Source organism: Penicillium samsonianum (assembly GCF_028829775.1).
Source record: "Penicillium samsonianum strain IBT 33392 chromosome Unknown utg000005l_segment0_segment0, whole genome shotgun sequence".
In the NCBI taxonomy this organism is placed as follows: domain Eukaryota; kingdom Fungi; phylum Ascomycota; class Eurotiomycetes; order Eurotiales; family Aspergillaceae; genus Penicillium; species Penicillium samsonianum.
Window position 1 is genome coordinate 1,649,874 of NW_026643263.1, and position 11,671 is coordinate 1,661,544.

The following is an 11,671-nucleotide window of genomic DNA, read 5'->3' on the forward strand; positions in this document are numbered from 1 at the left end:
CTTTCTATGTATAACCTTGGATTTTTAGGCTCAGCCTTGTGATTTCCCTATGGAAAATCTACGGACATGCCTTACTTGTAGTATGCGTCTTGTAAAAGTGTTCATTGATATCGTATCGAGGTCATCACTAAGTTTACCAGATCGCTATGTAGTGTCCTTTCTGGTGTATTTCATTTTCATGCACGAGGGCATCCACATGTGTCAGAACCTTTAGGCAGTACGGTCCGGCAGAGCCTTTGATGCCTGGAACGACTGCTCAAAGTCAGCAATGATATCGTCAATGTACTCCGTGCCAACCGAAATGCGGATTCCATCCTCCAGGACACCGGAGTCACGACGCTCCTGCTCCGTGAGCTGTTCATGGGTGGTGGACCAAGGGTGGATGGCCAGGGTCTTGGAATCGCCGACACTGCAGTGTATTAGTAAAAGCGTTTCAAATGAGCGCGAATAGGAATGAATCATACTTGGCAAGGTTCGAGATCAACTTGAAGTTGTCAACGACCTGAGCACCAGCGGCAGCGCCACCCTTGATACCCACAGACAGCACACCACCAAAGCCGCGGGGCAGGTACTTCTTTGCGAGATCGTGACTAGGGTGATCCTCCAGACCGGGGTATGACACCCAGCTCACATTCTCATTCTTCTGCAACCATTTAGCGAGGGCGATAGAATTAGTTGCGTGTCGCTCGCAGCGCAGACTCAGAGTCTCGAGGCCGAGGATCAACTGCTGGGCACCGAAGGGGTTCAGGGCAGAACCGAGGTCGCGCAGGATCTCAACGCGCACTCGGATAGCAAAAGTAAGCGAGCCGAAGGTCTCCCAGAACTTCAAACCGTGGTAACCCTCGGATGGCTCGACGAATTGGGGGAACCGGGCAGCGTTCTTGCCCCAGTCAAACTTTCCACTGTCAACCACGACTCCGCCAATGGTGGTACCATGGCCACCGATCCACTTAGTAGCACTGTGCACGACAATATCGGCACCGTGGTCAATTGGGCGAACGAAGTAGCCACCTGCGCCGAAGGTGTTATCAACCTAAAAGTAGATTCGTAAGCTTTGCAACCTCGCACGCTTTTCAAACAAAGAACATACCACAAGTGGGACACCCTTTTCGTGTGCAATCTTCGCAATGGCCTCGAAGTCCGGAACATTGTAGCGGGGGTTACCAATAGACTCAAGGTAGACAGCCTTGGTACGGTCATCAATGGCCGCAGCAATATCCTCAGGCTTATCACCCTGGACAAACTTGGTAGTAATTCCCATGCGCGGGAACATAACCTTGAACTGGTTGTAGGTGCCGCCGTACAGGTTGGTTGTGGAGACGATGTTGTCTCCGGCATGGGCGAGGGCCGAGATGGCCATGAATTGGGCTGCCTGGCCAGAGGAGGCGGCAACAGCGGCAACACCACCTTCTAGAGCTGCAATGCGCTTCTCGAAGACGTCGACTGTCGGGTTCATGATTCGGCTGTAGATGTTGCCGAACTCCTTGAGGCCGAAGAGCCTCGCGCCGTGGGCTGAGTCATTGAACACATAAGAGCTGGTTGCGTAAATTGGGACAGCGCGTGAGTTTGTGGCTGGATCAGGCTCTTGACTTGAGGTCTGGGTTAGATTTATTCTTTGAATTGGGAGCAATTGGACTTACCCAGCATGAAGCTGTAGAGTGTCAAAGTGGAGATTCTCGGACATGGTTCAGGAATGCGGGGAAGTTCCAAGGTCAGAATGGATTTGGGAAAGACAAGAAACTGCCAAACAGTGTGGGATTCTTAAGATTCTTGAGATTCTCGAGACTCTTAAGATCAAATTGAAGAAAACAAAGAAAACAAAAAAAGTTCAAGTAGAAGAGGGAAGAAAGAGGGACGATCTAAGATGGCGGGGTGCAGATGGCGTGATTTGGTTATACCTAGGTACATACTCCGCCGTGTTCCTGCATTCATACATAGTACATAACTATAACTAACTAACTAGGTACTATGTAGGTACATTATGTATATAGGTGTGCATTAGTTAGTCTGCTTTTGACTGATTATTCCAATTCTCTATAGTCTGATTTTCAATTCCATGACTGGATTCGAATATGTTACTGTTGAAGTAGTGCATACAAAAAAAGCAAAAAAACCTACAGTGAGGAGACGCTGGTCACCCAATAACCCCCCGTGTGGCTTATGTGTGGCCAATAGTCGGGTGTCGCCCAGGTGAGTTTACGAGAATCACCGCAAGTCGCGCGACAAGCGCAGAAAAAGTCCAATTCTGCTGGATAAAGAAGAGAGAAGCTATCTAAAACAGCTGATTGTACTCCGTATGCGGGAAAAGACTAGATAAAAATCAATTCTTCTAGCTTGTCCTTGATCCTCGATCCGAGAAACCCGTTTATCCTTCTCCTGTCAGGTGCAATCATTACCTCGGATGTCTCTTTACTTTGCCTGATCCCCGGGGTATAATATAAGCTTGGCAAATGCTCATAAACTAGATGGAGATTGCCCCGGATGAATGTTTCAAATCTGACCTTTTCCGGGGATGTCTCCTTGTCGACTAACTTTCTAGAAGCCTCTGCACGAGCCATAGCAGTTAAGAAAGCCTTGGATCTAGAACATCTTCTCTGCTTGTTCTACTGTAGTCTTTCTTGGCAGGCCATTTTCTGATCCCATTATAAGCCTCCTATATAAATATAGCAGCAAGTGCGAATGGCTCGATATAATGAGAGAATCCACCATTGATGATCCAGCCAGTGCCTGTGCATCTCGAATTACCCAGATTGCCTGGAAAGAAAGGCACTCGATGGTTGGTAACCCAGGACTACTCTGTAGCAGAGCAACCTCCATCTGCTTTAAAAGAGCGGCTTGCTCTTGGGATTTGGATGAGATGGTGATAATATTCGGTATCAGCTTGAGGCCTGGTGGGACAATTTCCAACCGTGCGGCAATGCTATTCCAGACCTTCTCAGTGTGATAGTGTCTCCAGGTAGATGAGTTCAGTTCGAAAAGCGCGTTGAGAGTAACAGAGCTAATACGTGATACAGGGATGTCAACTATTGACGTTTCGGTTGTTGAACTTCCTGGAGCTGCCTGAACTGATTGGATGGCAGCATGAACTACTTGAACCCAGAAATAGGCTTGTGTTTCGGAATAGGGGGAAACGAACTAGTTTGTCGTTCTAAGGCGTATTGTCGTCATCTTTAGCGAATAAAGTGCTTCTTTGACAACTTGGCCGCGGCGAGAGCCTGAAGCGAGAGCATGTTGAACAACTGCAAAGGTGTATTGGAGGAGCTGATCCGGGCTGTTGACTTGCCCAGAAGGAGAATCATGATTTGAAACTGATAGCCCAAGGGTTGTAGGTCAGGAAGTGACCACGACTCCCGTGCTGTTTCAGAGAACATATGCTCTTTGGTTAGTATAGTCTCCACAGACCAGTGTTCATGAGTGATGGTGTGTAGAGGAGCACTTGTTGAAAGTCAATCCAACATGGGAATTCTTCTTTCTTTGTGTAGAGTTTGTATCTTAAAATAGCATTCTGCAATTGCACGAGCCAGAATATTGTCATTGTTCTTTGATAATTTCTGCATAAGTCCCTTGAAAAGGATCATCGATTTGGTAAGGCTTCTTACCGATGTTCTGTATTTCGAAAATGAGGGTTTCGTCGTTCTCAGTCTCTTTAAATGCCCAAGGAAAGCTTCCACCAATAACTTGGTTCTTTTACTCCGCACCGGTACAAGTGGCGCGAAAATAAGGTCATCCAAGGGTCGGAATCTGTCAAGATTTGAATCTCTTCTATCTACCGTATCGACAATCTGACACTATCTCCGCCGTTATAGGCAAAACAGATAATGCAGAGTCAAGTGTGCCCAGATGTTATACTTCACAATCGAATCAACGGCCCGTGGACCGAGTCTCTAGAAAAATTCCCCAATGGGGTGACATACTGCTCTCCAAGTATCCATGGATGACATTGCTCCTCAGATACTCGAACAATTTTAGTTATAGACTGGTTTATCAAGTTTTCAATCATGCAATGTGCATTAGAAACCGTTCCGCTTTATCCTACCATTTGCCACAAATATTTCTCGTGCCCTAATTGCCTATTTGGGGGATAATCTGCAGAGGCCTAGAACGAGAATATTTTATCGATTCCTCAGTGCCTTGATACATCCATGGATATTACATGTATATCTAAACCTGGTCTATAGCGATAAAGAGCGATAAAGAGAGTTTCCAGTTCCGCTTCTTTAATGTAGCCATATTATCGTCCGTCATTCATCGTTGGTAAGATGGCCGAGTTGGTCTAAGGCGCCAGGTTAAGGTATACCTTGACTCCATAACTAGAAATAGTTTCCTGGTCTCGCAAGAGGCGTGGGTTCGAATCCCACTCTTATCATAAGTTTTTGCTTTTTGTTCATATCACTTACTTTTTGGTGTAATTGGTGAAGCTTTGTAGTCGAGAATGGTGTGGTGTGGCGGCTGGTTCGGTAAAAGAAAATTCTTCATTCTTGTGCGGCCGGTATACGTCGTCGGCAAGTGCCTCACTTTAACCTGCAATCATATACCTGGCTAGTATAGATACAACAAGACAATTCTTTTATATTCTAGTTGAGATAGTACATTAATTCAGCCATGGTGAGCAAACAGTACTCACATATTGAACTCAAAACTTTCAAGTCCTAATGCATTTTATTACCTATAGCATATGTCCGGGTGCATGATTTGGAACAAGGAAAGAAGGAGGAACAAAATCCAACAGAAAAGCACGCAGTTTAGTGCTTGATGTATAGATGCTAGGTAATAGAAACCGCTTTATATACTAGTGGCTGTTAGGGCAAGACTTTCAGAGCATATTCTTCTTTGAACCTCCTCAATGCAATGTTTTATCATGTTCACTGAAGGTCGCCGGGTCTATATCGGGTCTATATATATCGTGATATTAATATAAAAGCATATTAAAACTGCAATCAATGCTCTCCGTGAGATGTGCAATCGTCCTAAGTAGCTTGGTGGTGAGTGGTGAATGTGATAGCATCCTGAGCCTGACTATTGACTGCCACTGGTATCATGGCCTAGAAATAGACTGGCTTTTCGAACAGAGCCCGCTAAACAGGCCAGGGTGTAACATCCGAGGAATGTATAAGATGTATAGCTATTATGGTAGAATGCAAATATTGATTTATTAATAAACATTCAGGTCTTGAGATATAACCAATGTTGAAGAGCGTTAGGAGCTAGCAATATAATAGCGTAGCACCGACGACAAGAGCCCTCTGTAGTTTATCATTGAACTACCTGGTCACGAAAATCTTGGATATCTAAGTAGGAACTTTATACTTTATATTTACTTACCAGAGGTATCAGGCTACATAGGTATAATAGAAAAGGATCCCGACATCTATAGCACCATGCCAGTATTTTTCATAGCTGATCTCGTTTAGATAGGTTTCAAGATCAGATGATTGCTCTGTAGTGTGATTGATATCTTCTCCTTGCCACCATGGCCGGTGATAAGGCGGCCGGGAAAAAAAAGGGCTATTAGTTTGTCTTACAGTATGTATCTACTTGCGTAAGATTGCCACCTCTTCCTAGGGCAAAGAACCTAGTCATTAGTAGAAAATGACGTCTAACATCGAAAAGATCAAAGGTTACATATAGAAACTTCTACCCTTTTCTGCCGTCTACATAACAAACTAAGAAGGGGAAGAAAATATTTATAAAAACTGGTATCTAAAAAGACTACCTGAGGAGACTACCAAAAAAGAGACAAAAAAAGAACATCCAAAAAACACATCGGAGGCTTCTTAAATATAACATCCCTAATACCATCTTGGTTCAAATAGATCAGATTATTGAAGTCTTAGGTCGTCAAGGACGTAGGCCGTATAAGCGGCCAACTATTCTCGTATAGCATCTGTATAAATTTCACTTATGGTCAACTTGACGAATAAGACCCAAGGTTGATAGATAGACTCGAGATCTGCACATGCACAGCCTCAACCAATCAGGCACCCACTTCTACACTAGCACATCAAAAATACCCCAATTGAGCCAAGAAGCCTTATATTGAGGCGGAATGAGCAAAAACAAAAAGAACATGATAAGAGTGGGATTCGAACCCACGCCTCTTGCGAGACCAGGAAACTATTGCTAGTTATGGAGTCAAGGTATACCTTAACCTGGCGCCTTAGACCAACTCGGCCATCTTACCAAGAATGATGAAATGACGAGAATATGGCTACATGGACGGGAAGCAATGCCAATATCTCCTCCGTACGGTCAGCGTGTGTTCAACTGGCAAGCTAACAATATAGCACTGAAGCACATCCAAGTCAATCGAGAATAAAAATTCCTTTACGTAATCAGCTATCGGCCTCCAATGTTGGAACGTTGGAAGGTTTGTGCCTCAACATTGAATCCTAAGTGTCTCTTGCTCAGGACTTGTGGACATGACTATAGAGATATCTAGCTCCATAATCACATTTAGTCTACAATGTTTGTTAAATAGTATACATATATAAATCAAGAAAACACCATACACCATACCATATACCGAACATGACAGATGAATCAATCATGCCCACTGTCGGGGGTGGCACAGCACATCCATAATCTCCTTCTCCTTGGTCTTATCCTCTGTCAGATCATCTTCATCCACAGACATGTTCTCCGTCCTTGTGCCAGAGACAGGGTCCATGTAAGCCCAGCTAGCGGTACGTGGGAGACTCATCAAGATACTTTCAACGCGCGCATTGGGTGTGCGCAAGCCAAAGCTAGTTCCACGATCATAGACAAGGTTGAACTCCACATAGCGGCCCCGACGAAGCTGCTGCCACTCCTTTTGTTCTGGGGTGTACAGCATGTCTTTGCGGCGCTCAATGATGGGCACATAGGAAGGAAGGAAAGACGCCAGACTGTCTGAAACGAAGGAGAACAGTGTCTCCTGCGGGTTGGAGGAGGAGCCGGCGGAGGTTTGAAGGAAGTTGGCGTCGAGGTCATCGAAGAAGATACCTCCAACGCCACGGCATTCGCCACGGTGGGGGATGTAGAAGTACTTGTCACACCAGGCCTTGAACTTGGGGTAGTATGTAGCATCGTGACGATCGCACGTATCCTTAATAGTCTTGTGGAAGTGCTGAGCATCCTCCGGGAAGAGGTAAGTCGGGGTCAGATCCGTGCCACCTCCGAACCACCAGTTCTTGTCCCCATTAATAGGGTCCTTGGGATCCGACGTTTCGAAGTAGCGGTAGTTGAGATGCACCGTCGGGGCCATGGGATTGTGTGGGTGCAAGACCAGCGAGAGGCCGGCGGCGAAGAAATCCAGCGAGTCCACCTCTGAGCCAACAAAGGACTTGTGATCGGCACGCATCTTCTCAATGGCCGGCCTGGGCAATTTGCCGTACACCACGGATACGTTGACACCCGCCTTCTCGAAGACGTTTCCGTCCTGCAGCACACACGAAATGCCGCCGCCGCCATTGGGGCGCGACCAGGTATCGGTCTTAAATTGTTGCCCATCGATTCTGCCTAGTTCCTCGATAATCTTCTGCTGATGTTGCTTGATGAGCTTTTCCATCCGTAACCGCATCGGCGAGGACTCGTTGATTTTCGATGATTGTTTTAGGGCCTCATCCACTTCAACCATGGACGGAGCGTCGAGTTCCGTGACTTCTTCTGTCATCTGGAATAAATGAGCAAATTGATTTCCTCGCAGTTTGGAGTGCCGTGTCATACCATTGAGTATATAATCCCGCCGATGAAAGGCACGCCAAAGGCGAGGCGCAAGTATGGCCTCCAGACAGTGAATGGCTTCGGTTCACGCGGGTTCTGCTCAGTGGAATATCCGCGGAACGAGGGCCCAGCGCGACGGCCAGCAATGCGAGTGCTTCGAGCAGACAACTGCCCCAGTGACCTCCGCAGAGGCGTGTATGATCGGGTGGCCATTTTTGGAATAGGATTGGTTGCGCGAATGGCTGCCAGTACAAAGTATCAAAAGGTCAATGGCCGAACCCGAGAGAGTGATAACCCAAATCTGTACAAAGAATGATTTGAGGAAGAAGTTGAATTGAGTCAATAATTCAGCAAAACACCACGCAACCTCGGTCTCAAATCGTACGACTTTCTTAAAGCTGAGTTTGATCTGTTTGACTGGATGAGATAAGCACGATAAGCGGTTCCCCCCGGGTTGAAATAGGCAGCACTGGGGCAATACGTGTAAGCCCCGGTATTGGTGAGATTGCTTTCATTTAGATATTCAAGGTCTGATTAGTATATTGAAAGGTAATTTTCTTAAATCCACTGATATAGTATGTAAATAATATATGTCTTTGCTATCCACGTGAGCAGAACCCCTCGAGACATATGATTTCTGCCGCGTGACTGTTGACTCACCGCCCATGGATCCCGTGATGGTATTACCGTAACGTCAGCGGGGGAGTCGCCTTGTCATCCTCTATCACCCCTCTTCATCTCTCTCTTTCTACTTTCTGCAAGATACTTCACATCCAGAGCTTTCCATCAAGAAAGCTACTACTGCTACCAACTTCGCACCAGAGCTTCCTGGTGTTTTGATCTTACTCTCCACCCGACCCGCTCTCACTTATCGACCCTTATCAGTCACCATGCGATCCAAGTTCAAGGACGAGCACCCCTTCGAGAAGCGAAAGGCTGAGGCCGAGCGCATCCGCCAGAAATATGCTGACCGAATTCCCGTGAGTATCTTTTGATTCCAGAGGATTTCCCCAAAGGAGGTGGTTGCTCAAACCAACCTCTCAGACCCTCACCGCTTGTTCGGTAGCTAACGGACTTTCAACCTACAGGTCATCTGCGAGAAGGTCGAGAAGTCGGATATTGCCACCATCGACAAGAAGAAGTATTTAGTGCCGGCCGACCTCACCGTGGGACAGTTTGTCTATGTGATCCGCAAGCGCATAAAGCTCTCCCCCGAGAAGGCTATCTTCATCTTCGTTGATGAGGTCCTCCCTCCAACTGCTGCACTCATGAGCAGTATCTACGAAGAGCACAAGGACGAAGATGGCTTCTTGTATATCACGTATGTTTTCCCTTTTTTTTGGTTAAAATAAATGAACTCGCATTGACATAACGGTTAGATACTCGGGCGAGAACACTTTCGGTGACCTGTAGAGGTTGTCTAGTCTCTCTCATTTGCTTTGCTGTTCAGTCACTCTAACCTGCACGAGTGAATCAATGAAGGATGAACGGGCAGGCGAGAAGGCTTCTGCGACCTTGGGATACTGGTTTTGGGTCACTGGCGTTTCATTCGGTGTTGTGCGCATTTCCTTTCTAGCTTTACTTGGCAACTATGCTCTTTAGCTGCAACTACAATCATTATGAGCTCTCTCTGGTTGTGGTAATATTCTGGGATTCTTCTGACAAATTTCTTTTTTATGTTTTGGTTGCTTCGTCGAGCGATGGAGCACCGACCTGGAAACAAACCACAAATCAGGCTAGATAAAGTGTTTACACCTAAGAGCAATATGAGTTCTTTAGCCATGATCTAAGTAATGAGTAAACAAAAAAATCAAGTATATCACGCCCTGCATATGTACTTTATAGGGAAGTACTTAGATCCGACGTCTTTACTGTATTATGTGCATACATGTCGGTATACTCGAAAGCAGTTAATCCTTTGTAGTTACCATGGAATGTTCCAAAACGCTAACCCTAAATAGTTCCTCACCCCACAGCCCTGGCTCCGGGGAGATACAAGATATTAGCACTGCTCAGGTGCCGATGCAGGTTGACGTTTCTTACCTAGGTATGTATGCTATTTACTGCATACAGTCAGCATCATGTAGTATTGCAGGAATCCATTTCAGTCACTTTCAACCGACGGATTCCGATGCGGGTTTGATTCCACCTAGTTTTGTAGACCTGTGGGGTTGTTTAGGTTATTTAGAGGGGTGGAAAAGGAGTCTATAAATATGGAGTTATATTCTAGAAATTAAGAGATTATACAGTTACAATTTACTTCTGGATATCTCTTAAGTATCATAGATCTAATACATATACATAAGTATAGTACTTTTCAACAACTCCTTGGCTCTCCGATGGCGGCTCCAAAACGGGACTAGTGCCAAATCTGCCTCGATAAAATTTAACTCCGAGCACATGTTCCTGAATCCATCGGCGTTCTCATTCAGCTCTTTTTTTGGGATTTCTTTACAATTGGAAAATATGTCTCCCGTTATTGCCCCCGGTGCTCACGCTGCCGCTAAGGATGTCAAGAAGGAGTCTGCCACTGCCCGTCTCCTTGGTTCCGGTAAGTCGTCAGATGTTTCAAAACATGAACCCATTACTGACCTGTGACTCTTCTAGGCTCTGCCGGTATTGCTGAGTTGATGATTTTCCACCCCGTACGACCTTTTCCGACTCGAGAGCCATTGTGACTAGACACTGACGTCCTCCATAGGTTGACACCACCGCCAAGCGATTGATGAGCAATCAGACCCGGGTGAGATTCGGATTGTTTACAAATGAAGGTGTCTCTAGTGCTGACTGAACCCTTGACAGATTTCCAACGCTGCCGCTTTCAAGGAGGTTGTCTTCAGGGAGCACGTCAATGCCACAATTGGTCGCAAATTCACCTCTCTGTTCCCCGGTCTAGGATACGCTGCTGGTTACAAGGTTCGTGACTCACAGCAGAAGAATGGGAGAATAACCAGCTCATACCATTTCAAATCCATAGGTCCTCCAGCGCATCTACAAGTACGGCGGTCAGCCTTTCGCACGCGATTACCTCGCTCAGCACCACGGTGCCGACTTCGATAAGGCATTTGGCAACGGTACCGGAAAGGCTATTATGCACGCCACTGCTGGAAGGTAAGAACAATTGAACAATTGGGTGCGAGAATTTATCTGACTCGAAACCTTTTAGTTTGATCGGCATTGGAGAGATCGTTCTGCTCCCTCTGGATGTTCTTAAGATTAAGCGCCAGACTAACCCCGAGGCCTTCCGTGGCCGTGGCCTTTTCAAGATTGTTGCCGATGAGGGTATGGGTCTGTACCGTGGTGCTGGCTGGACTGCCGCCCGTAACGCCCCTGGCTCCTTCGCTGTATGCTTTTCCCCCGGTCTGCTATCACTGAACTACCACTAACCTCTGTTACAGCTCTTCGGTGGATCCGCTTTCGCCAAGGAAAAGATTTACAAGCTGACCGACTACAACACTGCCACCTGGGGCCAGAACTTCGTCGCCTCAGTCTGCGGTGCTAGCGCCTCCCTGGTCGTTTCCGCTCCCCTCGATGTCATCAAGACCCGTATCCAGAACCGCAACTTCGAGAACCCCGAGTCTGGCTTCAGGATCGTCTCCACGATGCTCAAGAACGAGGGCCCTACCAGCTTCTTCAAGGGTCTGACCCCCAAGCTGCTGATGACAGGTCCCAAGCTGGTCTTCAGCTTCTGGCTGGCACAGACTTTGATTCCCGCTTTCGGTCAGGTTGTATAGAGACCTCTTTTTTATAATTGTTGCATTTCCCCTTTTATTTCCCCTTTCTTGGGCTAGGTTAATTACCTAGACTTTGTATTTTCATAGACACCTTTTATTTCTTACGGGGATCTACTTAGGTAGCTTACATTTTCCGAATGCGACGAACTCACTCTACTTTAACACGGATTCATGTGACATTATCAAGACAAGAATAGTTGGCCGCTTAGCGGCCTCCGTCCTTGACGTCGTAAGAC

The 11,671-nt window shown here is 46.5% G+C and overlaps 5 protein-coding genes across 5 annotated transcripts; 2 read left to right on the forward strand and 3 right to left on the reverse strand.

Annotated features, from left to right (window-relative positions):
* Positions 1 to 210: 210 nt before the first annotated feature.
* N7471_009543 (O-acetylhomoserine aminocarboxypropyltransferase/cysteine synthase family protein) lies at positions 211 to 1,684 on the reverse strand (the record flags this gene model as incomplete). Its single annotated transcript, XM_057282262.1, has 4 exons — positions 211 to 409; positions 465 to 1,033; positions 1,091 to 1,589; positions 1,641 to 1,684. 4 exons carry the CDS (start codon positions 1,682 to 1,684, stop codon positions 211 to 213), a joined length of 1,311 nt encoding a protein of 436 aa, XP_057133145.1.
* A 1,486-nt stretch (positions 1,685 to 3,170) lies between these two features.
* On the reverse strand, positions 3,171 to 3,535 carry N7471_009544 (uncharacterized protein; the record flags this gene model as incomplete). Its single annotated transcript, XM_057282263.1, has 2 exons — positions 3,171 to 3,355; positions 3,403 to 3,535. The coding sequence occupies 2 exons, from the start codon at positions 3,533 to 3,535 to the stop codon at positions 3,171 to 3,173; spliced, it is 318 nt and encodes a 105-aa protein (XP_057133146.1).
* Positions 3,536 to 6,544: 3,009 nt separating this feature from the next.
* hem13 (coproporphyrinogen oxidase) lies at positions 6,545 to 7,914 on the reverse strand (the record flags this gene model as incomplete). The annotated part of the gene is made up of 2 exons (XM_057282264.1): positions 6,545 to 7,651; positions 7,705 to 7,914. 2 exons carry the CDS (start codon positions 7,912 to 7,914, stop codon positions 6,545 to 6,547), a joined length of 1,317 nt encoding a protein of 438 aa, XP_057133147.1.
* A 677-nt stretch (positions 7,915 to 8,591) lies between these two features.
* On the forward strand, positions 8,592 to 9,114 carry N7471_009546 (autophagy-related protein 8; the record flags this gene model as incomplete). Its single annotated transcript, XM_057282265.1, has 3 exons — positions 8,592 to 8,681; positions 8,790 to 9,022; positions 9,081 to 9,114. 3 exons carry the CDS (start codon positions 8,592 to 8,594, stop codon positions 9,112 to 9,114), a joined length of 357 nt encoding a protein of 118 aa, XP_057133148.1.
* A 1,008-nt stretch (positions 9,115 to 10,122) lies between these two features.
* N7471_009547 (putative mitochondrial GTP/GDP transporter Ggc1) lies at positions 10,123 to 11,599 on the forward strand. The gene is made up of 7 exons (XM_057282266.1): positions 10,123 to 10,252; positions 10,309 to 10,346; positions 10,403 to 10,444; positions 10,504 to 10,617; positions 10,679 to 10,812; positions 10,868 to 11,045; positions 11,100 to 11,599. Exons 1-7 carry the CDS (start codon positions 10,168 to 10,170, stop codon positions 11,433 to 11,435), a joined length of 927 nt encoding a protein of 308 aa, XP_057133149.1. The 5' UTR covers positions 10,123 to 10,167; the 3' UTR covers positions 11,436 to 11,599.
* The last annotated feature ends 72 nt before the right edge of the window (positions 11,600 to 11,671 follow it).